This window comes from Cololabis saira, chromosome 22, assembly GCF_033807715.1.
Source record: "Cololabis saira isolate AMF1-May2022 chromosome 22, fColSai1.1, whole genome shotgun sequence".
NCBI lineage: Eukaryota > Metazoa > Chordata > Actinopteri > Beloniformes > Belonidae > Cololabis > Cololabis saira.
Window position 1 is genome coordinate 16,903,989 of NC_084608.1, and position 25,961 is coordinate 16,929,949.

The 25,961-nt window shown below is 41.5% G+C and overlaps 1 protein-coding gene across 1 annotated transcript in view; it reads left to right on the forward strand.

The window, feature by feature from the left end:
• The first annotated feature begins 301 nt into the window (after positions 1-301).
• LOC133423206 (solute carrier organic anion transporter family member 5A1) overlaps positions 302-25,961 on the forward strand; it is a 50,209-nt gene continuing 24,549 nt past the window's right edge. The window contains exons 1-2 of the mRNA XM_061713362.1: positions 302-400; positions 896-2,330. Of these exons, the coding sequence (XP_061569346.1) occupies positions 1,370-2,330 (961 nt within the window). The 5' untranslated portion in view covers positions 302-400; positions 896-1,369. The remainder of the gene's footprint in view (positions 401-895; positions 2,331-25,961) is intronic.

A 25,961-nucleotide genomic window follows, 5' to 3' on the forward strand; every position in this document is an offset into this window, starting at 1 on the left:
GTTTAACCTATTGCTCTGTGGCAAAAAGCTAGGAAAAACATTACCGTCATTAGGCGCCATATGTTTATTATGGATTTCTTCAATATTTCAACTCTCAACAGGGCACAGCTTAGTTGAGTGATACAACGAATACGTTGAGCAACAAATGTATCTATAGATCAAACTTAAAAAAAAACATATATATGTAATTTTCAATAATATTTGATTTATTTAGCAAAAATAATAAAACAGGAAAAACATTGAGAGTAATTTCTTCTTTGTCGGCGCTCTGTGGTCTGATATTTACAAATTTCCGATTGTCCGTGAAGGCGTCGTCTAGCAGCAGCAGCCATCCGCATCAAACAGATTCATTCAGTGTTTGGCTGCAGCGCAGACAACAACAGCTACCTCCCTCAGTCCTGTGAGTATCACCCCGACATCTCCCGCAACTTCTGGCAAATTACATTCTCCTTTTTTTTATTCAAAACAGGTTGATTGTAGCCTAATTACATTAATGAAACTACTGCGAAATTCCGTTTCATTTGTTTTCAAAGTCCTGTCAGAGAGGACTGTGGACAGCGTGGTCTTTTGTTCTCCTGGCATAATTTCTTGTTTTTAACAGAGCACTTGTGGGTTTATATTCTGCCTAAACTGCCGTGACACTCTCACACTAATGTTGCTGGGTGTTAGCGGGGTTTATTTCTGTTTTTGGTTGAATATTTTCATGTATTTTGCAGCATTTCAGCGATATTAAGCAGCTGCTTTAATCTCCTGTGCATATACTGTTATACCAAGATGTCATGGGGGAAACGATTTTGAATTTATTGCTGTATCAACGTCAACATTTGCTCATGTATTTGTTGTATTTGTTTTTTTTTTTTGTCTTCTTCTGATTTCTGTCTTTTTCTTTTTCTAGGATGCTGCACAGCTATAGGACAAAGGAAACATTTAAAGCTTTGCTTTTCTAACAAAGAACCATAAAATCAACAATATAAGGTCTTATACTAGAAGATCACAGTGAAGACAACAGTTGTTTTGTTAAACAAATCCCTCCACAGACGATCTGAAGAATTTAAAAGCTGATTTTCTTCTGTGTTCAGTCAAGACGCCACGACCACAATTGTTAAGAGATATCCAAGCATGTCAGGGGCCTAATGTTTCTGTGTTAAAAGCTTATTGTGACCAATCAGCTCTGTCTGGAAGAAAAATGAGGATCCAAACATGCTCATAACCCAAGGGGTTCAGTCTGCCTCAGTCCCACGGGCAAGGCAGCGTTTACTCCGGCACCCAGCCCTGCAGCAGCTCCTCTGAATCCTCATGTGCACCCGTTACTGAGGGACTCGTAAGCACAGCCAGGGGCCGACTAAAGCTCAAAACTGCAGCTGCAGCCATGACTTCATCGGACAATGATGAAACGGGGAGCGATCTGTCCGAGTCTATGGAGATCCGCGAGCTCCAAGACCAGTACATGGATGCAGAGAACAGCTTTAAGTCCAAGAGTTTACCCATCCTGAATGGACCCAGTCACCAGGACGGCGGGGGCGGCGAGTCTCTGCTGGTCAACACAACCCACACCTGCGTGGCCGTGGAGGAGAGCTGTGTGCTCCAGCTGAAAACCCCCAGCTCCAGCCAGGCGGAGTCCCCCTCCTCCAGGACAGACTTCTCCCCCTCTTTCTCCAGCATGGTGGGGCTCAGCAGCTCTCTGCCGGTGGAGGGTCGCAGGCCGGCGGGCTCAGGGGGCAAAAAACTTGGTTTCTCTCTCACCCGCTTCATTCGCATCCCGGCCCGCAAGTACGTGCGGGTCATCCTGAGCGACTCGCGCTGCTTCCTGTTCTGCATGTGCTACCTAACCTTCATTCAGTCCCTGATGGTTTCAGGCTACCTGAGCAGCGTCATCACCACCATCGAGAAGCGCTACAGTCTGCGTAGCTCGGAGTCCGGCCTGCTGGTCAGCTGCTTTGACATCGGCAGCTTGCTGGTGGTCGTCTTCATATCCTACTTCGGGGGCCGAGGTCAGAGGCCGCGCTGGCTGGCCGTGGGCGGCGTCGTGATCGCCGTGGGAGCGGCGTTGTTTTCCCTGCCGCACTTCATCTCACCACCCTACCAGATTCAGGAGATGAACTCTTCAACCGGCCAAGAAGGGCTCTGCCAGAGCGGCAACGGCAGCGGGCGCGAGCTGCTCGACGTGGCGTCCTGCCCCCGCGACCAGGAGGGCAACGAGCACAACCTGTACGTGGCGCTCTTCATCTGCGCCCAGATACTCGTGGGCATGGGCTCCACCCCGATCTACACCCTGGGGCCCACCTACCTGGATGACAACGTGAAGAAAGAAAATGCATCTCTCTATCTGGGTAAGCCAAACGCAGGATAGACCAATGCCACGTGAAACGACTGTAGTCACTAACAACTAGGGATGGGCGGTATGGACTAAAAAATGTATCACGATCATTTCTGGCATTTATCCCGATAACGATAAAAATGACGATAAAAAAAATACCAATTCAACTCCATCTTTGTAACTATAAATCTATCACCACATTCAGTCTTTGGAGCCCCCAAAACACTGCTCTAAAAGATACTAAATACTACTAAACTACACCAATTACATTGGAATCTATCTATCTATCTATCTATCTATCTATCTATCTATCTATCTATCTATCCATCCATCCATCCATCCATCCATCCATCCATCCATCCATCCATCCATCCATCCATCCATCCATCCATCCATCCATCCATCCATCCATCCATCCATCCATCCATCCATCCATCCATCCATCCATCCATCCATCCATCCATCCATCCATCCATCCATCCATCCATCCATCCATCCATCCATCCATCCATCCATCCTGTGTGGATTTAACGCAGAACCATAAATCAGCTTTACACAAAAACGTCATCAACGGGAATTTATCATTTTTACCGTGAGATGACAAATTCTTACTGTGAGGAAGGTTTTTGACAGTATATCGTGAACGGTAAAATATCGCCCATTCCTACTACCAACCTGTAATCCGTTTTTATTTTCCTTTCTTCTGGGTGACATTTTCGGAGAGTAAGAGGAATAATGTCCGAACACAAAGCAATTAGGTGGTTTATCCAGTTCAGACTTGATGAGTCTATTTGAGCTTTTCAGACTTCAGCATCCTCACTAATCTGGCTCTGTAGCAGCAAGCATGCTGCTCTGGTATGTGACGAGAGGCACGCAGAGCTCTTGGGTTACACAGGTTTTGACACTTTTATCCAATATAATTTCATTTCCATTAAATATGGATTAGAGAGTGGTAGCCTGATACATTTGGATGGCAGCTGATGTTTAAGCATGTACATAGGTGGATCCAAAGAGTTCATCCCCCGTCCGTCCGTCCGTCCAGGCCTGAGTCGTTTTGGTTTACTGTCCTGGCAGGCGATCTGCACCACACTGAGCTAAAAGCAGCCAGAGACTGCAAAGTCAACCTTGGGCCGGAGGCACATGTGAGACGGACGTGTAGCGCGAAGCAAAATTAGGTTGCCTATGATTAATGGCCAGTAGTGTCTGCCTGTGCGTTTATAATAGTGCTGTCCTCCTAGGTATATATGTGCACACTGAAGGCTGGCACAAGCAGTGAAACAGACTCTTGTGTTTAACCAGAACTGACAAGGCTCTGCTGTGTTCCAGTGTTTGGGAAGTTGTTTTCTGTGTTGCCATGTTGTTGTATTCATCCTAAAAACATTCAGACATTTCTTGCGTGGTATTATTACATTTATTTGGCATGCTGGACTTTTACTGGCATTCATGTGTTTGTTCAGATGTATCGGCTGCACAACACATACTCCTCATAGTTTATGGAAGTAGATAATGCCGGCAGAAGTAATCTCTGTCTGTCTGGACTCTGTTGTTAGGATTATTGAGACATGGGGCTCTCCACAATTTGTAATTTAAACAGATGGCCGTTGTACTACTAATCTTTTTATGGGACTGCAAAATTTCTTTCTTTATAATTTAGTGTGCGTTTTTGATATTTATGGGATTATTTACAGTGCAAAACCTTAACAAAAAATAAAATCCCGATAGACAAGCACTTCAAAGCCCTGAAGTATTACTTTAATCCCACCATTTGAAGGGGGAAACCAGTTTAAATGTTGCAAAAAAGTCACCTTTTTAGCCCTTGCATTTAGGGTCTGTTGAGACTGCAGGCAGAAGTGGTCTAAATCTGATATTTCTTTTTTTTTTTTTTGGGGGGGGGGGGTCGAGTGACCAGGTCAGACTTCTTTAGGAGTAGATTGAACACTCAGATCTGGGCCACTTCCTTATGTGGTCCTGAATCAGACCCAGGTTTGATTTCTTTTAATTTATTTTTTCCCCCAATATAGCCGCAGTGTGAACAGCCAAGGCAGATTTGATGCAACTTTTACGTCAATCTATGTCGACATTTGTCAGTGTTTATCCCTGCCATAGTTCCAATCCGTTGCCTTTGCCCTCTTTCTTATTGTTCTTCTACGTCGGTTCTAAACCGCAAACAGTTTACACCGGAATCTGATATAGTCCACAGTTTAAAAGGTAATGTGAACAGCTGAACAAAAACATCGGATCTGAGGAAAATATCCAAATTGAGCATTAAGACTTGCAGTGTGAACGGGGCCTTAGTTTAGGGTTGTCGATGTCTATCACCAGGTCATCCAGGAAGCCGTTCAGATGTGCAGGGTTCTGTGACATCAAACACTACCCAGCTACCACTTCTTTATCTTCACCCAAAGTCTTATGCTGCGTTTATTGTGCCTCTGAAGTGGGTCGCACCATGATGTAACATTCATCTCTAAGGTGGGACACCCTCTGAAGAAGGGGGATGGGGAGGTGGAGTTGAGCCGCTGACCCGGCCCCCTATAATTAGCTGCTATGAGCAGTGCAGACAATGGCCGTAATGTCTCCTGTAACAATTTAAATTCATGCTCTTGAAATGCACGAAGAAATGTCTGTGCTCTGGACAGAAAACAACCAAAAAGGTTGCGCAGCACTAAGTGCAGTGCTGACACCGGCCCCGAGTCCCAATGTCGTGCACCCCATGGACCACATTTGCGGCCTGCTTCAGTGCCTGCCCTCCAGACCCAGTATTGATCATGGCGACGTCACGTGGACCCAGTGCAGCACAGCTATTGAACCAGCCACACGGACCAGGAGAAAACAACCGCAGACGGCGGCTTTCTCTGCCCTCACCTCGGCGAGGTACTCAAGAGGAAATGCATTAGCACTCAAAAGACTCAGTCACTGTCCCTTCTCGCTGAGTTTCATCAAAGGCAGCACTTCCTCTGATGACTTTGATGGCTATTTTCAGAAGAATCACGGCGTGATCATCTGTTTTCTTCCAGTAAAGCCGTATTTGGAGAAAACAGAAACATGTTCTCACATGTCGGAGGGAACAGATAAGAGGGGGAAATGTCCTTGGTGTTTTCTTTTCAGATTGTCAGATAACCATGGTAACGAGGAGTCATTTGTTTCACCCTCGTGTTTTGAGTATTTTTATCTTGAGAGTCCAGACAGGGCTGGCCTGTTGTGTTGCATCTTCCCTCTTTGTTCAGTTTGAATGCGCTCACACCACCGTTTCCGCGTTGTATCTGTTCTCTCAGACGTACTCAAACACATCTTCGCGTTTCTCCAAGTGAATTATGTCAGGATGTAGGCTACCTATATCTAGAGGAGGTTTTTCCCCTCTAACTTCCCCCCAAACGCATTACTGTAAACCCCATCTCAATTTGCGGTGCCTCAGAGGGGAGGAGCTGTCTGCTTTTTCAGGACAATGCAGTTTACACCGAGGGGGTACTTCTGGTTTCCTCGGAGAGACGGAGTATTTATGTGTGAGCAGTTCAGAGCTCAGGATGTTATCTTTGTGCATGCATGCACACATACATTCGGGCATTCCCTCTGACCCCGAAGGGCCAGCCTCACCTCGCTATGGAAACACAACGGGCTTACTGAAGCATCTCCGCTGTGCCTCTTCTACTCGTCTGACGTGAAATCTGTACATAGTTTCTTTGATTTAGTGTTGTTGTTGTTCTTCCCTGTAATATAAAGGTCAGAACCGGTGCCTTCATGTCCACGTTTCCACCTCCTTTCCTCATTCTGTTTTCTCCCGCTCTGATAGTTTTACAACATACCATTCTTGGTGTTTCTATGGCGACCATTTGTCTCTGAGATAGCACTTAATTTCATGTGAAGGTTGTGTTAGAGGTCTCTGTTGTACATTCAGAGGACAAACTGAAAACACTTGAACATATGAGGATAGCTTTTTTTTTTTTTGTTCTTGTGTTATTCGGCGACACAACAACATCTAAATCCTCGATCATGTTTCCTGTCATGGAATTCAGTCCATGATATTGAGCTTTTTCACTTGTTTGACGTGACTGACGTGTTTTTATTTGCCTTTTTCTGAAATGAAAGATGAAGGTTGTATTAAACCCCCCACCAGATTTGAACAAATACTATAAATTATTTATGTATGTATGGAACATATGATAGCTTTAACAGTTTGTGTCGGTACAGTGGTTTGTAATAAGGGGATCAACTTGGATGTTTCCAGATCCCCTCCACTCCGAAGGATGAATCCTTAGCTCCATCATGTGCCAAAGTGTGTCTCGACAGGGCACTGAACCCATTACTGCCCCATTCACTCTGACCAAATCCTTGATAAATGCAGGTGCAGGGAGGTTTCAGGAATGGCATCTAATGGGGAAAGAGAACAGTTAAATTGGTATGTGCAACACGACAGTTTGCTGGAGAGAGCTCTAAAAATGTTCAATTCATAGATATAAATGAAGACATCATATTTGTTCACAATCTCAAGTGGACAAGTGTACATCTCGGAGTTGTTGGCTCCAGCCTCTGGTTTTCAGAGGGGGTGGTTGTGATGTCATCATTTACAAACTAATGATCTGGAGAAACTGTTGTCGATGCAGGATGTATTGATGGATGATGCTTCTCACTCTGTGTCTGCATTGCTGTCCGGAAGGGTTGTACAAACATGCGGTAAAAATACACCTGAACTATGGTCTGATATTGCCAGTCCTCTTGTTTATGCACCATTATTCTTTTGTAGCTTTTCATTGTCTAGACTTGGCAGTCTCTTTTGCATTCAAAGTTGAGTGCACATGCAGGATCAGTTAATGAATCCCCTTTGGCTGACAGACCCACTAGCGCTGCATTAATAAGTTTGCAGCGCAGCGGACTGAATCTAACATACTAGTGCATGTGTTATTGGTGTTTTTGCATTATTAATGCCTGTCAGGCACGTTTTAAAAATCTGAGGACTCTGATGTAGCCTCTGCTTAGCACAGTGGGGTTGTCAAAGCTAAAAAAGAAGGAAAAGCGGCGGCGCCTGGTTTATGAATAGAGAAGCTTTAACATCCACGGAGACGGCCTGAACAGGAGTCTGGTCTGCACTCAGACACTCAGACGGACTCGCATAGATGCAAGGGGTGTGTTTTCTGTGGACAAATTTAGAAAGAACAGTTGCTCTCAGTCTCTCCCCTGGAGTGTGTGTAATGTGTTCCCTGCAGATCGGAGAGAGTCAATTCAGCTGAACAGCTAGTTTACCTTTTAAACCTCGACATTTTATTTTATTAATTCATTTTTTTTGTGAATTGGGATGATCAGTCATAAGTTATGACTCGGGGCTCACACAGTCTGTTTCATTAAATAGTGTGCTGCTCTGTTTAGCAGCAGCCAAAGCAAATGCAGATTGTGCACGCACAGAAGCAAACACGCGGTTCCCTGGAGAGACAGCGAGACACAAAGCTCGTCTTCTCCCCTCCAGGATTAAAGATTGTATTCCGGTATTGGTTTGGGGAATGGCCCCATCAGAAGCTGGCGCACATATAGAAAGCGGTCTGGTCCTGTTTCATCGCTGCGCCTTTAGTTTCCCTGCACGGAGGGTTCTGATATCACTGCCTTGCTCCTTCTGCACAGTCAGGGTTACTCAGCAGCAGGCGACCTTTTTAGCTGCAGACTGCAGGGCCGGCGGCTCTGACTGCTACACTACTATTACCCCGTCTCCCCTGTGAACCGCTGACCTCTGTGGATGATCCTGTGCCACTAATGACAGTGTGTGTGTGTGTGTGTTTCTTCCAAACGTGTTACTGCAGGAAGAGCAGGAGTGATGAAATGGAGCAGAGAAAGTACTGATGAGTGTGGGAGTGTGTCTGGTTCCAGGTGCGGTGGTCTCTGCCGTGAAAACGGGAGTGTAGGTGTTTCTCTCAACGTCACTGGCTAATAACTGGTGGCTATTTTTCGGTGTTGTGGCTTAGTTGTTTTGACAGTGTGGGAAGGCTCCTGGGGAAACGCCTCGAGAGTTTTTCTATGACCACAGGAATGCTTTTGTTTTCAGCAATGCAGGGAAAAACTGGGACTGTTTTTCTTTGCTGGTCAGTGTTTATCCAACAAATCCTCATTACTGCTTGGCTCTGGTTTGAAAATGGGGAGAAAAAAAAATCTAAATATCGTTTGTAGTAATGTAAAAACAAAGGAAAGGTTTATTTAAGTTAAGGTTAGGTTCCAGAAAAGTTCAGATGCTGCAAAAAAGAAATTTTTATGTTTACAGTGGTGTCAGTACGTTAATCTTTTCATGGACATAATTAAAAAACCTGCAGAAGTTGTTGAAAATCCAGATTACATGCTACTGCCTATGTTAACTGGCAGAGGGTCAGCAGGGATGCACTGATCCTGCTTTTTCAGTCCTGACTCCAGGACTCGGAGCCAGGATTTGCATATTGGTTGATAGCAATCCAATTCCACTGATGTGTGGAGGAAATGAAAACACCAGGCTTGACTCACACATTGCCATCTTATCTCTGTTAAATAAAACATGCTTTCTGCATTATTTTGGCGTAGAATGTGATCTGATCTTCAGGGCTCAGTAATTGATAAACATGGTGGGCTCAAGCTTATATCACACACAAGTTTTATTTTCACAATGTTTGGGGGGGGGGTTCAATTAAGGTATGAGAATTATAACTGTGTGCTGCACTTTGTGTTGGTCTGTTATTCTAACCAAGATGAAGGTCAAATTGCATTTTATGGCAACTAAATGAAGAAAACTATCAGTTTTGAGGGGTTCACATTCGTTGTTGTCACATGCGCTCTTCTCTCCACGGACATCTGACACGTGAAGTAGCACACATTGAATCGAAGTGAATAGATCAGTCCTATAACTGGATACCCGATCCAGCGATTTTAGCAATTTTCGTATCAAAGGTGGGGTAGGAGATCTTTCTCTGAAGCCTTTTTTTATTCCTACGGTACCTCACATTGTCTTTATACACTTATGGTGGATGACTAATGAAATGCCTTCACCTCCGAACCAAAAATCACCTCTGGAAGTGACGGGGCTCCAAAAACACCTTTCCTTTCATCATGAATGGTCCAAGCACGTTATTGGACCGCTGGTTTGTATGTTTTTTTTTTTGTGGAAATCAGGCAATGGACTACAGGTTTTGGTGGAACCGACCAATCTGTGTTGGGATTCAACACACCTAGGGTTGCAAAATTCCGGGAATTTTCAAAGTTGGAAACTTTCCATGGGAATTAACGGGAATATATGGGAATTAACGGGAATATATGGGAATTAACGGGAATAAATAAGAAATTTACAGAATTGAAGGTTGGCCCTTAACAGGGAACTTAAATATAGTTGGGGGGAAATATATTGTAGCATAGTCTTGGCTAAAACAACCAGATTTAATGCAAGTACACTCCTCAATCACATGCACACAGCACATTGCTTACTGCAGGGCTATTGAGGCCACGCCCCCTACATGCACTGTGCATTCCTCAATCACATGCACAGGTGATTTCTTGAAGCCTGGAGGCCACACATTTGAGCTCAAAGCACAAGACTATTGAAGCCACACATTTGAGCCCACGGACTATATAAAGTCAAGTACGTTTTAATAATATTATGGGGTAAATATATTTGATCTATAATGGTATTAATGTTTAACTTGCATTACTTTTTGATTGGGTGGGGGAGTGGGGTGAGTTAGTATTTAGGGCTGCAACGATTCGTCGACGTTGTCGACAAAAATCGATAATCAAAATTGTCGACAATGAATTCCATTGTCGACAATAGTCGCCAGACGTGTTTTTCCAACGGAGTGAGGCATCCCACTTCAATACAATCTCTGCCGAGAGTCGCGCATGCGCGATAGCGTCTCTGCCGAGCGGTAGCGGGTAAACAGAATGACGGCGTCCCGTCCCGTAGAGCCGCTGCATGTAACAAAACTTCTAAAGTTTTGGAGCCTTTTAGCCTTGATACGGTAAATAAAAAGATTACTTGCAAGGTTTGCAAAGCAGACCTTGCTTATCACGGGAGCACATTTGTAATGCACAACACAAGCATTTGAAGAGAAAGCACGTCGGGTCTGAGTGACGAGTTTCAACAACACCAGTTCAACCCAGATCTTGTCCTCCCATCCAGAACCGATTTCACCCACTTGATACAGAAAAAATATGAGACGTTTTATTTTATTTTTTATATAACACATTTGCCTGTCCTTAAAAAATTTAAAATAATGGATAGATGTTTATTCATTCATGGATTTATGTCTGACTGATCACTGCCTGTCCTTGGTTTTAAATAGGACATTTTATTAACTTTTTGTATGAACAGCTGCAAAGTTGAATAAAATATCTACCGGACTGTCTCAGAAAATTAGAATATTGTGTTCTTTATTTCTTTATGCTCTGTAATGCAATTAAAACAACAAAAATGTCATACATTCTGGATTCATTACAAATCAACTGAAATATTGCAAGCCTTTTATTATTTTAATATTGCTGATTATGTCTTACAGTTTAAGATTAAGATTCCCAGAATATTCAAATTTTTTGAGATAGGATATTTGAGTTTTCTTAAGCTGTAAACCATGATCAGCAATATTAAAATAATAAAAGGCTTGCAATATTTCAGTTGATTTGTAATGAATCCAGAATGTGTGACATTTTTGCATTACAGAAAATAAAGGACTTATCACAATATTCTAATATTCTGAGACAGTCCTGTATTTTTCATTGAAGTTCCATCTTTCTCGTGTTTATTATCATTTGCCACATAATTAAAGTGACATACTAAATTTAAGAAAAAATGACTAATTATCCGATTAGTCGACTAATCGTTTCAATAGTCGGTGACTAGTCGACTATTAAAATAGTCGTTAGTTGCAGCCCTATTAGTATTTACTCAACATTCATGTTTTTGTTGTTCATTAAAATAATTGTTCATACAAGAATAAAAACTAAAGTTCTACTCAAATAAATCTGTTGAAATGTCATGTTTTTGTATTATCTTGCATGGAAATGACAAAATAAATATTTACATTTATGTTTGGATATGATACAGTTTGTTTAAATTACCCCCAATTTCCAGTTAATTCCCATAAATTCCCATAATTCCCATGGAAAGTTTCCAATTTGGAATATTTCCAAAATTCCCCAGCTTAACTTCCCATGGAAAGTTTCCGGAAAGTTTCCGGAAAGTTTCCGGAAAGTTTCCACCCCTTTGCAACCCTAAACACACCTGACCTGCTGGCTCATACGGTTATAAATCCTGAACAGAAACAGCCTGAACATCCATATCAAGTAGCATTACATTAATTTCCTCTCCCCTCATGCATCTTATCTGTTCTCTGACTCCACTCTCTGTTGATGCAGCCTTAAGGCTGCTGGTGGGGGTGTTTTGTTTTGCTCTAAAGAAAAGGGAAAATATAGAAAAAAACATCCTCCATTCCAGTGTTTTGTCCTCTGAGCAGCAGCTATTGTTCTCCTTGACCCCTGTGCTGCTTGAATGGCTTGCCAGACAGGGAGTGTTGCTCGAGGTAGATGTGTTAATTGCATTTACATAAGTCCTGGAAGATGTGAACAGAACTGTTGCTGTTGGTCACAAATATAAAATACTGTCGATATTCTTCTTCTTGGAGACATCAAGCGGAAGTGCCATATTACTCAGAAATGTGATGATTTTGTGTCATTTTGACTTTTCCCTCCTCTTAAAAAACGGAGTATATTTGTTCCCCCCCGTCCTTCAGCTTTTTTCCTACTGTGCTGGCTTCACATCGCTGTCCCATCTGTGCTGAACCTCCTTAGGTGAAGGAGCCCACTGTGGAGTGAGATGGATGGCTTGAAACATTTCTTGACCTGACCCTGCGGGATCACTGTTGCCTGCATGCACAAAGTCAGGCACATACACGCACAAGCTGAGGAAAGTCATGTTTGTCCAGGCAAAAATACAGCCTGACGAACATGGAGATGAGGGCGGGGTTTTGATCCGTGTCCCTCTGCCGTGCTCTGTTGTGCCAATTAATGTAGTATTAAGTTGGTTGTGTATTACGCAACACTGGCTAATAAGCAAAGATGTAACTGACTCAGCTCACGGAAGACTGTTGTGACAAGACTCGCCGGCAACTCGGTTTACTCATTATTGGCTGTGTTGGCTTGCATAAATGTACCAAGTAGGATTACTTTGAAGAAGATGTTTTTACACACACATGCATACACACGTGTGTGTGTGTGTGTGTGTGTGTGTGTGTGTGTGTGTGTGTGTGTGTGTGTGTGTGTGTGTGTGTGTGTGTGTGTGTGTGTGTGTGTGTGTGTGTGTGTGTGTGTGTGTGTGTGTGTGTGTGTGTGTGTGTGTGTGTGTGTGTGTGTGTGTGTGTGTGTGTGTGTATATATACATATACTAGGGCTGGGCGATTTTGGACAAAAATAAAATCCCGATTTTTTTTTTTTTTTTTTTCTCTGAAAACCCGGTTTTCGATTTCGATTTTTTTGGTAAAACTACAAAAGACAATGGAATAAATTGTTTCAAATATTTTATCTTTATTTTTAAAGAAAAATAGCAAACAAATTTCCCTATTGGGAATGAAGTGCAATTGAAAGATACTGTAAATCCTTCTTGAGTTTAGTAAAGCGACAACATTTACAATTTTCTTGACCAAACAAAGAAGACTAGACGAGCTCTGTCTGTAATGCAGCCAGCTGCAAAAAAGGAAAATCGATTTTCCGATTTTCCTTTTTTTAACATCGTCTTGATTAATAAATCCGATTTAGATTTAAAATCGATTAATCGCACAGCCCTAACATATATATATATATATATATATATATATATATATATATATATATATATATTTCATAGCCTTTCTTTTTTTTGTATTCTCTTGTCTCTCTCTTTTTATGTGTTCCTGTACATTTTACTTTTTAGAAGGTCCCAGTTGTTAGTATTCAGGAGTTGAGGTTGTGAATGGGGAAAGAGCAGCTGTGTCGAGCTGGCAGGGACTTGTCTGGGGTTGGTGGCTCATGTACATGTGACGGTGAATGCACCTGCACTTCAGGGTTGGTGGGGTTTTGGTGTGTGGGAGTTGCTGTTGTAAAAAAAAAAAAAAAAAGGTGATGGGTTTCAGACAATACACTTCTTGCAAATGCGCAGTGCCGAGCGAACATCTGCGTCTGTGTAGAAAGTCGAGTAAGTCAGAGCCATGAAGCGTGGCTTCATGTGTTCTTCTGACATGAACATTTGTGCACACCCAGCGTTGACGTGGCCTCTGCTGCAGAGCAGTGCACCAGACTGTGTACTTGTATACATTAACACCAGGTGGTATTAATTATACATGAAGCTAGTGCAATTTTTTTCTTTTTTTCTAACCCAAATCCAAGTTTTTCTGACACGTCCTATCTAATTTTGATCCCTTCTAAATTTTCTTCGTAAGAAATACAGTTGACAGCATACACAATCATCTGTTTACATGCACACAATAGTAAAAATCATTTGGTTGCCAAAAACCTGATTTATGTGGGAAATCTTTCTTTTCTGCAATCAGGATTATGTTGGATAAAGACGGGTGCTTTGTTGTTTTTTAATCTTTAAAATTCCTTCAAGCAAGATCTACTTATGCCATTATAGTATTTTATTGTAATGTATGTAATTTTTTATTTATTTAATGCAGCCTATGCATTTTATATACAAATCATTATCTGGAAGTGAACGAAAAGACATATTTACTTATTTCCTTTAAGCTGTTGCTATTAGACGAATTTTAAATACAATATTTAACACCCATTGTAAAGCAAAACCAAGGGTTTTTTTTTTTTGAATGGTAAACGGCAGTTTCATTTTGGTTTTGGAGGCATATTTGACTATTTTTAGGAAGCTTCGTTTAGCTCGTGTGACCTCCCGTTCCTGCTGTTTGAAATAGGAAAAAAAAAAAAGAAGCAAGTTTGTTCCTCTTGTGTGCGGCAGCAGCTGGGTTTCACTTTACAGTGCTAGATCATACATAACCAACCATGACTATACGATGGAGCCGGCTCACAGAGCCTCAATGAAAATCATAGGAGAAGTGACTAAGAGACTAAAGAAAGTAATAAAAAAGAGGAATACAAGAGGAGGAAGAGACCAAACATGAGAAAATCTTTGACAGTGTGGTAAAAGCAACTTGATTCTTGATTCTTGTATCACTTGAATCACAAATGTTTAGGCTATTCTTGCTTCTGCTTCCCTTCACCAGCAGGATGATTTGTCTCAGGGTGGTTTCACATTGTGGTTTATTTATTTGCTCTGGTCTGAATCATTTGATGAGTTTGTAAAACTTGAAACATTTTACCCATCAGTGCGGTTACTTTAAAACCCCATGAAAAGATCCTCAGTGCTTATAAATCAGATGCTTGAACAAATATTATAAATACAGAAAGAAGAGTTTGTGTTTTATTACACGGTGAGCAAACATGGATTGGTTGTCCTGGTGATTCTTCACATTGCTACGTAGCTCTGTTTGGAGAGGGGCATTTTGAAGCTCGTGTTCACTTAGTAATTCAGCTTGAGACACCCTCTTTTGGGGGTCTTGGCCTGGCTGCTTTGGTCCAACACCTGAAAAGGATTTCAGCAATGACAAAAATGAAATAAATTGCCCCAAAGGGGGAAAAAAAACCTAATCTGTAACACCTGTGCACCTGTATCATCTGTGCTTCTGTATGATACAAGCTTAACTGGTGTTTAAACTTTCATCCCCCAAGAGTAAATCACCTTTTCTCCCTGTTGCTAAGGAAAAAGGATGACAAATAATTTGCAAAGCCCACATGCAGGCATAAAGGATGTCATGACCAAGTCTATGCCTCGAATGCCGGGCTGATTATCTCGAATACAAGCGCTATTGATGACTATTCAAATCTGTGCTTTTTGTATGAGTGGAAAACTCTCCCGAGTTGGCATCGACTCACTTTCTGGTTTGTTTCCTCCTGTGAAGGAGCAGCAGTTTTAGTAAAGAAGCATACTCTCAGGATGCCACATTCCTGGAACCAGGGACCTGATTGCTTTGCCATGTCTGTCATTGAGAGCGTCTGAAAAGATGCAGGTGCAAGCCTGCAGCTTGTGTAATGCGGTTCTGCTCCCGGCCCAGATGCCTCATTCATGGCCACTCGTCAGCTGAAAGATGATTTGCCACCCTCTCAAATGCTGGAACATTATATATGCAGAGACAAACACATATTGTGTTGATTTGGAAGAACTCCTCGAGTGCTTTTGGCAACAGTGAATGAAAGGTGGTCGTATAAAGCTTTCTTTAAATGGTCTGCTTCTTAATGAAAAGTTTCTTTCTATAATTTATAGTGGAGCTGTAAACAGAGCAGTGCTCACCTGGCAAGGCCTTTAAAAGTGGTAATTGCGTGGTTAATCTCACAAATCCGATGACCAAATCCTAACCTAGAACAGCACCTTGTTGATTTACCAGCTCAGCCGCAAAGTGGTTTAAAAAAAATAGCTCAACAGTGCAGTATCTTGTCTTACCTGGGCACTATCCACTGTGCTCATATAGCAAGTACCGATGGGTCAACACCTGAAGCTGTTATTTTATTCAGTCATCTAAAGAATTTAGTTTTGGAAAAAGGGGAAGGTGTGTTTGTTCAAAAAGAAGATGGATAAGAAGGAAAATCCAATAAAGATGATGGATTAGACAATTAAGTAAAAAGGATTTACTAAATGTGGCACCGCCTGAAAGACTTGGGAGAGATGTTAGAAAGTGAAGTGATGTGAAAAGGGGGAGGCACAAAGGAATCGAAGCATATCTGGAGCCGAGCCGCTGAACAGCGCTCCATCATCCAGTCATTTAAGGAGACTGCTGTCTTCATCGGCTCGTCATAAGGACCCTGTATGGTGGGGGAAAGGAGAAAATAGATTTAAAATGAACTTGACATTCACAGACTTTGCAGGGGCTGCCATGTGTAAAATAAAAAGTGAATCTTTGCTTGATCAGACAGTTTATGCACCAGGTGTCTTTTGGATAACAAGTGCAAATGTGAACTGACCACAGAGGGAGCCTTTTCTTTTGAAGAATGTGACTTTAGGGAGGAGGATGGTAAATATTATGGAAAGTTCCAGTCTTAAGATATGCCACAGTAAAAAAAGACATCGTCAAGAAAAATACAACAAGCCAGTCAGTACGTTTACATGCAGCAGTTCAATCGGATTTCTGATCGTATAAGACATCGTTCGGACTTTTAAACTGCATGTAAACACCTTAATCCAATCTACTTCGGACCTATTTCTGACCTATATCGGACATTTAATAATCGGATAGCAACACCTAGATAATTCGTTCAGAGTCGGAATTTTAACGCCATGTATATGGAGACATCGGATATTGCAGTCTGAATGCTCGAGAATTTCCTCTGGGGTATTCACTAGGGGTGGGTATTGGGAAGGACCTCACGATACGATACGCATCACGATATTCCGATTATGCGATATCCCGATTATTATATTCTACATAGTTCACCGAAAAATTTAAAAATGCATTACACATCTTAAAATCCAAGTTGTATATATGTACATCAGATGATAGTGATGGATCTTAAAATCCGAGTTGCACGTTCATCAGATTATAGTGACAATTCATGGGACAAACTGAGTCAAAACAAGGTTTTATTGTAACTATACAAGCTAAAGTTACAACTTATTTGTATATGTTTTTCATATTATTTACATCATATGAAATTAACATTAAATTTAGTATGAGGTTGCTTTAATTATGTGGCAAATGATAATAAACACAAGAAAGATGGGTACTAAAACCAAGGACAGGCACAGTGATCAGTCAGTATAGATATAAATCCATAAATAAATAAATAAACCTCTGTCCATTATTTTTCATTTTTTAAGGACAGGCAATTATGTTATATAAAAAATAAATTATAAAATGAAATAAAACGTGAAATAAAACCTGAGCTCAGTGCAGGGCCCTCCCAGGGTTGGTAGAGAGTGGCAATGCCCAGGACTGTCACTTAGGTAGGAGCACTGGGTGATATAATGGGAAAAAAATCGGGGATAAAAAATATAAAAATAAATAAAAAAAAAAATAAAAAAAAATTGATATTCAAATTTTGAATATCGATATTGAATCGGCTGGAAAAGTATCGCGATATATTGCCATATCGATATTTTTGCCCACCCCTAGTATTCACCCGGAAGTAAAAGGAGACGGCGCGTGTTGAATAGTTGCTTAAACACCAACATAAAGATCGCAAAATAAATGGCAGAAGCTTCATCAGGACACCGGAGCTGATCAAAATAAAGTGGAAAAATATACGGAAGGCGTAACATTGGCGCCAAACAAAACAGGTCAACCGGAAGTGGCTCTTTGTTGAAATGGTTACCATGGTTACAGCGCCACATAGCGTCACGGAGTCAGCCATGCTCTGGCCATTTATCCGATTCTCTGAACAGCATGTAAACTCAGACAAGTGATTGGGTCTTCTGGATGTCTTTATCTGATACGATCAGAAATCCGATTTCTCTGCTGCATGTAAACGTACTAGGGCTGGGCGATATGGACCAAAAGTCATATCTCGATATTTTCTAGCTGAATGGCGATACTCGATATATATCTCGATATTTTTTCTGTGCCTTAATTGGGGTTTCCCCCAAAGCATTATAGCATAGCATCTCTGTTAGCTTAATTTTTTTCTGAGGCAAACCCTTAAAAAAACAGTCAGTTTTAATACAAAGCCTCGTGCCAAATGTCACACAGGTTCCTTTGTTAACAGAGGTCTGCACAATATCAAAATGTATAAAACAAATGAAATAAAAATAAACTGCCTGCATATATAGAATAAAAATGCTTCTTGAGGGCCGCTCAGTGGCGCAGTGGGTTAAGCAGCGGGCCATATACTGAGGCTACAGTCCTCCTCCTGCAGCGGTCGCGGGTTCGAATCCAGCCCGCGCACCTTTGCTGCGTGTCTTCCCCATTCTCTCTCTGTACCCCTTTCCAGTCTGCATCTCCAATAAAGGGCCACTAGAGCCCAAAAAAAAAAAAAAAAAAAAAAAAAAAAAAAAAAAAAAAAAAAATGCTTCTTGAATAAAATAAAACAAATATCCCTTTCCTGCATAACAATTAAATTAAAATACACTGTGCAATTAATACAATGTAGACAGTAACAGGCAGACTTTTCCACTGAGGTTGACAGTTGTGCAAATAACAAAACATTTGTGCAAATCTCAAATAAAACATTCAAGTCAATTTGTTACAAAATAAGCTATATCAAAATCATAAAAAAAAAAATATATATATATATATATTTTATAAACGATATTGTCTCGTACCATATCGTGTTTGAAAATATATCGATATATATTAAAATCTTGATATATCGCCCAGCCCTAAAACGTACTGAATGAAATGGAATCAGATTATTTAAATTTACAGCAACAATCGGTGCATGTTTTGGCCACAGACGATGAACACTAATGCAAAGAAGGCCAGCTTAATCAGTTTGGTTTCCCAAAGCTTATTTAAAACTCTGACTTGAACACGGCCTCTGCCCTTCTGACAGTGATGCACTTAGAGACCTAGTCAGATGTTTTAATGCAGCACGGACGACTGGGCAACTGAGGTCTGACCTGATATGCACCACTGGCAGGGTTTCTACCTCCATCACTGCATTCCCGGTTGATCTGGAGACTTTGCCGTGCTTTCGCAGTCACCCGTGCTTTCAGCCTTCAACCCCTTCAATGGATTCTAGTTGATCAGCAGCAGCAGATTTGCCGTCTTTTGCTGTCTGTGCAAATCGACAAGCCTTAGACAAGCAAAGGAATCAGCAGAAAGGCTTCATTTGGTTTTAGAGTTGCGACCTCACTAATGCATAGTAAAAGAGGAAGCTGTGGGTGGATCGTCTCCCTCAGGAGAGCACTTGCACGCTGCAACTGTTTTTCTTCGTGCACCAGCTGAATCACTGCTTTAAACTGTTTAAAATTGCACATTTTATGATGTGTTGTTTCATATGGACTTTTAACTAGTGAGTAAAGAGAAGTGTGCTTGTGGTGTTGCCTTGAGGGCTGGCTGACTACGGTACCTCACTCCTGCTGCTGCAGAGCAGACAAAAATAGAGAAAACCCCCTTGTTTCCGCTTTTTTTCCTAAATATTTGATTTAGAAAAGCATATGTGGGCAACCCCTGCTTGGAAAGTTTTGCAAGCCCGCATGAAAAATTCATCAGTGTACTGCCTGGATTTTTCTCTCACTTTTAAAAAGATTTAGACAAAACTGCTCTGCAGTGGGACGTTTTGGTTTGATGTATAACAGAATCTCTACCCATCTCAAGCAGCATGCAAACAAGATTCATAAGCGACTCTTTATCTGCCTTTACGGTGTACTTCATCTCACCTTGGGCCAGCACCATCTGTGCTGGTGAGGGAGAAAGTCACTGGGCTGAGGTTTCCAATCAGAGCTAGACCATAAGAAGGGTAGAGCGGATGGGGCGGCTCTCAGATGCTGAGCAGCTTCTTAAACGCCCCTTGTGACTTGTCATGACTTTGTTTAAGGAGCTTACAGAGTAGTCCCCGGAGGTAAAGAGGTACAAAAGCCTGATGGGTGGCCTGAATGTTGATTTACAATTCAGAGCAGCTTTGAAGTTCCTGATCGTGCAGTTCGTAGGAAGTCTAATAAAGACTCTGCTCTGGGTCTGAACCCGTCTGTTTTAACCATAGAGAGGGGGGTAAAGGTTCTTACTTTTAATCCATTAAAATCTTTGGCACATCCTGTGTCTCACTGTTCTCAGCTTTACGCCACAAGGCATGGTCTGAAATTCCTCATAACATTCAAGGCGTTGAATAAGGAGAACAGTAGATAATGTGTTGTCAGGTGTTTAGGTTGAATTCTCATCTTTTTAGCCAATGTGATCATTTTAAAATAAATTCTAGGTCATTAAAATGGTAATACAAACTTGTCTGTGCTTCGATTGTCTGACCAGACTGATGCCGGTGTGTGTTGTTGCAAACTGCATTGTCTGTTTCATCATCACAGCAACATCATCCACCAGTTTGTCACATTTCTACCATGTTAGAGCATCAAGAGTCTGTAATTGCAGTGTTAAAGTAGATGATTCAGCTTCCAGTCCCCGGTTTTCCACAAAGATATCATTTCATATGATTATATTCCCTTCTAATGATCTCACACAACCAAGACACTGTGATTATATACACAGACTGCGTATGTATATGGTTTAGTCTGTTATCTCTCTCTGTTTGACTTGGCACAAATCACTACATGCAGTCGTTGATTGTTATTGCCTGACTGAGTGCAAGCAGATTTTATTTTCTTTCAGCTGTACTTCTCATTCATATCCATTGCTTTTACATTTTGCCAGTAGCATTTCTCTTACTTTCCCTAGTGGATGCTGGTTCACATCCTACCTCTTGATTTCCATTTCATTCACCGCTGTGACTGTTCTAATTATGTAGGAGGAACACTTTTTTTTTTTTATTTTAAAGCCAGAATATGCACATCTTGGGGAAAACAACACCCCCAAGGCTGTTGATGAGCAGTTGCACTTTGGGACTTTAAGTCACGATGCACCGAGTAGGCATGGGATGATATGAAAATGTCATATCACGATATTAGTGGACAAAAATATCACGATTACGATATTATCACGATATTAATGCGTCGCTTATAAAATTCTAAAAATGCAAGGAAAAACACTAACCGTGGATCCACTGGTTCCTTCAGAACATTTATTCTCAAATCATTCTCAACACAGTGACACTTGAGGTAGAGAACAAATAGTGTACTGTAAATGTTATGCATTACAAAGTGTAAACTATAGTACCGGTACCGGTACTTATTTGAACTTTCTTTTTTTGTAAGAAAATACTTCCCTGAGAGTCGAAAGAAATAAGTGACAAATAGAAATAAAGTGACAAAGTAGAGCCAAATGCACACGGATTGTACTACTCTCTGAAAAAATATTAAATAAATAATAATAATAAATAATATTAATAAAATACATGAAAGAAATAACACTGGCTTCTACCTGGCTGGTAGCCTTGTGTGACCAAAAAAAAAATTTGGCGATAATTACAGTACCCCACGATAACGTTATCGCGGCCGTTTTTTATCGCGATATACGATAATATCGTATATCGCCCCATGCCTAGCACCGAGAAGACAATAGTCAACAACAAAGCAAATGGATTTGAAGAAAACATGCCTTTTTGATTTTTAGTGTGGCATTATTACTTTTGTTTTGTATAGAAAATGTCATGCATATTTGTGTTTTTCTCTCACTGCCTTTGCTCTGAATGTCTGTAAGAGAGAGGCCACAGTCGCTGTGCATGCCCTCTGGATAAAACTGTAAGGTTAGGACTTGTACGAAGACACTGCTATGTCAGCAAGTTGCTATGACAATACCATCATTCCCCTGTTTCATAGCCTTTCTTTTTTTTTTTTTTTTTGTATTCTCTTGTCTCTCACATGGGGAAGGTCACATGACTGCGCTGATCCTCACAACACAGGGATTCACAGAGCAGTGCTGCTCTTTTTCTAACAGCAGCAGCCACATGGATCATCTATCATATAGCTGTCACCTGCGGTTACACTCCCCCAAGATCTTCAGGCGTTGAGCTGAACTCAACAGTGCAGCAAATCAGGGTCTTTGCTGACGTATCTCATGAAGTGGATGTTACTGAATGATGCAGATCAACGTTTTATTGTCACTGGGCAGGTGTAAAAATTGATTATTATTGCAGGGAATAGGTAATGCATCATGCATACTGTTACATAAATCAAAGTGCCATGTCTTTAGTGCTATATTGAGGAGACGATGCGATTGTATCCCTTTTTCTTTTCCTTTTTTCAAACAATTCGACTTCTCCTATGAGATACATTGAAGACAAATCCAAAGTCTCTGTGCTGTCTGCTTTTCATTAGAGGTCCAAACTCCAGCAGTGGCGATGTGTTGCCTTCACCAGGATCCATCCACACTAGTGTGTGTTCACTTTTCATTTTTGTTACATCGACATTACTCGGATGAGTTTGACCCTGAAAAATGAAACAAAAGAATTGATTTGCAGCAGAACTTGTTTCACTTTAACATTGGAGTGTCGATCTACTGTGGACGGACAAACCCAAAGCCCTTCAGGACAAGTGTGCTTGCATGTATTTGTTTCATGATTTGCACTTCTGGGTGGCTTATATCCTTCCTTTGCTTGCAAACCTATATCATATGACAATTACCAGAAGATAACAAAAATAGAGCAGCCTTAATGATTGTCATATGATATGTATTTATGGTGGTATCGTTTGCAGGTGTATCTGTTTTGCGCTATAATGGTGTTTTTGAAATTAAACTGCACATTTGTGGACATGGCATCAAGGTCTGCAAGCAACCGCTTGGTCAAATATGAAAAGAAGGAGGCGTTGACCTCTTCAAACCTTTTTTTCTGTCTACATGGATGTTTATGGTAGGGGAGAAGCCTGTTTTTGATTCCCGGGCTTGTTTAGAGGCTGTATGAGCTCTGTGGGCTAATAAGCAGTTGGAGCAAGACATGATTCATTGAAACAAAAGTTTCCACTCAAAGGAGCTAAATGAAAGCTTACAGAGCCAAGCTCAAACCTCAGCAGCCCACAGTGCAGGCTGGTGGTGAGAGAGACGTGTTCAAAAACAAATAACATTCATATGTGCACCCAGATTGGGTTTTCTGTCTGTAGAGCTGTTGATGTGAGCTTCCAAAACGGATAAATCCTCTGATTCTACGCATTTCAGCCTCAACCTTTATACCTCGTTGTTTTCTGACAAGTCCTTACCTGTTTTTTTTTTTTTCTTTTCTTGTTCTAAGCAATTTAGTCCAGTAATTTATCTTTGGCAATTAGTTAGACCACCAGAGAGTAGCTTCATTACGTTCAGTGTGCTTTATCATCAGGTTTTGTTGCGTCTACATTCAATCTCTGCTGCTGGGGCTGATTCTTGCAGGTGATGGTTGAAGGGAACAGAAGGTCAGCGCAGGTTGGAGGATGAGGGATGGGGAGGGAGGGACGTGGGGCACCGATGTCCCTTTATTGTCATGGAGCCTGAGATCCGTCTCTTATTCCAATACCCAGCCAAAATAACAAAAAGATAAAGCCGCTTCTCTGTTTTGAAGCTGGTTATTTCAATTCATTATTCTTTTTTTTTTTTCTTTTCTGGCTTGTCGTCATTCATTCCTACAAACTCTGAGTGAGTCAGTGCAGCTCATGGGAGGAGCTGAGCTCTTACAGAGTGTGGAGGAGGCAAAGCACAGACAACAGAGCAGCGCTGGTCCCTGAAGGTTAGACATAAGAGGGGATGTTGCTGAGCAAGCTTTATCACTCAGTTACACAGCAGGATCAGTCATTGCAGACGGCAGCTTCTCTGTTTCTTCATGTTCACTCTCCTCAGATATTGTTCCATTTCTGCCCTATCTCATCTGTCTTTCTTTGCCTGCTGTCTCTCTTTGCCGCTTTTATTTCACTTCAGTTAATCAGTTTTAGAGTTCCTCCCGTGTCCCGCTTTATTGCTTTTTCCTTTTTTGAGTTACCACCGTCATTTGTTCATGCATCCCACAGCAGCGGGAACACTCAAAAAAAAGTATCCTTCCTTTTGTCTTACCCTTGAAGCGTTCGACTGCTCCTGACGTTTTTACACGTGCATACATACACAGACTCTTGATTGAGTTTATTTCACCTCCTGGTGACGTTGAAACCACTGAGTTGTAATTGATACATTTGTCCTTGTGTGTGTGTGTGAGTGTGTATGTGTGTTTTCTTCTACAAATACTGCATTCTGCTTTTCTCAGTCACCCTGCATTGCTTCATCGCTCCATACAGAACATGATCAGGGCGTGATCACCACCTGACGGGCCACAAAGAAGATTTAGATGCAGCCTGTGTATAACACAAGAGTGAAAAGCCAATAACTTCAAGGGAGCACTCCTAATCCATTATTTCCAGCCGTGTAGAAAGCCATAAAAAGCCTTTAATATGTTGTCCTTCACGTGGTGGTGGTGAAGGTCCATCTTGTAATTTAAGTGAGCGTTATTGGCGTGCACCCCCTGCAACCCGATGACGTCTGCTCCCCCACAGCATGTGTGTTGTTTGTGTGTGTGAAGGAGCACTGCTGCTGTGCCAGCATATTCCTCAATCCAGCGGCTCTGCCCCGGCCGCCCTTCAGGCCGGATGCAGTCCTCTTGAGTCCCTTCACCTCCCGGCCTGCTGATCCCTAAACCATCCCCCATTCTGTGCCAAATGGGTAGGAGAGTGACATGTAAGGCACAGTATATAACCCCCCCTTTGTCCTCCAGTGGGGCAGAAAACTGTTAGCATGAAAGATGGAGAAGCAAGACGGAGTTATGCAATCACCCACAGGGGATGAAATATGGCCATCCCTGGAGCCTGGGGTTTAGAGGGCAACCAAAGGACCATACTTGGTGGTTAACCTCTGCCTGGCAACTGGCTGAGTGCATACACCTGCTGTATCCAACTCAAGCGCTTGTACTTTAAATTATTCAGTTTTATATTCGGGCCAAAGAAAAAAGGTCTTATTGCTTAATTTTGAAATCCTTTTGGGTTATTAAAAGCTGTCTCTACAATTAATGTGCCAAATATTTCAAAGAATACAAAAAAAAAACTAGTTTGCCAGCCCAAATGAAAAGTTTCAAGAAGAAACATACGTAAAGTGACAGTTATAGCTGCTGATGGCCTTCTGCCAGCGGCGTGAATCAAGTAATCAGTCTGCAGAAGAGGCAGAAACGACAATGAGATTTATCACATTCAACCACACAATGGTTGGCGTTTAATTGATGGGGGGAGCAAAAAAACAGCTAAATAAATCCTATGAAGAGACACGTAGTCTGTGCATTTTGTGATGCCGTTAATTTATGTTGGCATGCACTCAAATTCAAAGTTATCAATCTTAATAGTAAAACTTTTAGTAGTAAATGGGTTATTTAGTCTGTAAAAAATGCCAAACATTTATTTTAAAGAAAGGGATTCAGGCAAAAGGATACATTTATTTGGCCACTGTTTTAAAAAGTTGACCGTATTGAGGTTCTGAATTGTTTTTTTTTCTTTCATTTACTCATATACACGAACACAGTTTGCTGCAGTACTTGTATATCTACTTTATATAGAACAATTCTTTGATTTGAACTCCCACACCTCGATGACCGTGTAGGGGGGATGCAGGGTTCAGTGTCCCGCCCAAGGACGCTCAGATACCAACCATGTCTTTACACCTCTGTTCATAGCAGCTGGTTTTAGCGGGTGGAGTCAGACACTCAACTGTGCTCTACTTCCCTCTTTTTAAATCTGACATACAGCTTTGTGCTTGGTGTGCTCTTCTGAGACACAGCAAATGCAACATGGTGTTGAGTTGGGTGGAAATAAACACAGCCCTAAAAATCTGAACTGCTCATTGAATGACTTATTTCCACACTGATGTGGCCAAGAACACAATATATAATGTGACATAATGCAACACCCAGACAGGCGCTCTAAAGGACAGTAAATTTTACTGTTTAATAATATCATCCCTTTTAAACTGAGTGGTCGAGCTCAGTCGACTCTAATATTACTGTTATATTACCTCTCATTTTTGGTTTTATTTCCTACTTACCACCATGGCTCAGTTCACTTGCTCAGAGTATGAGACATTTTTTAATTTCATGATGGATATAA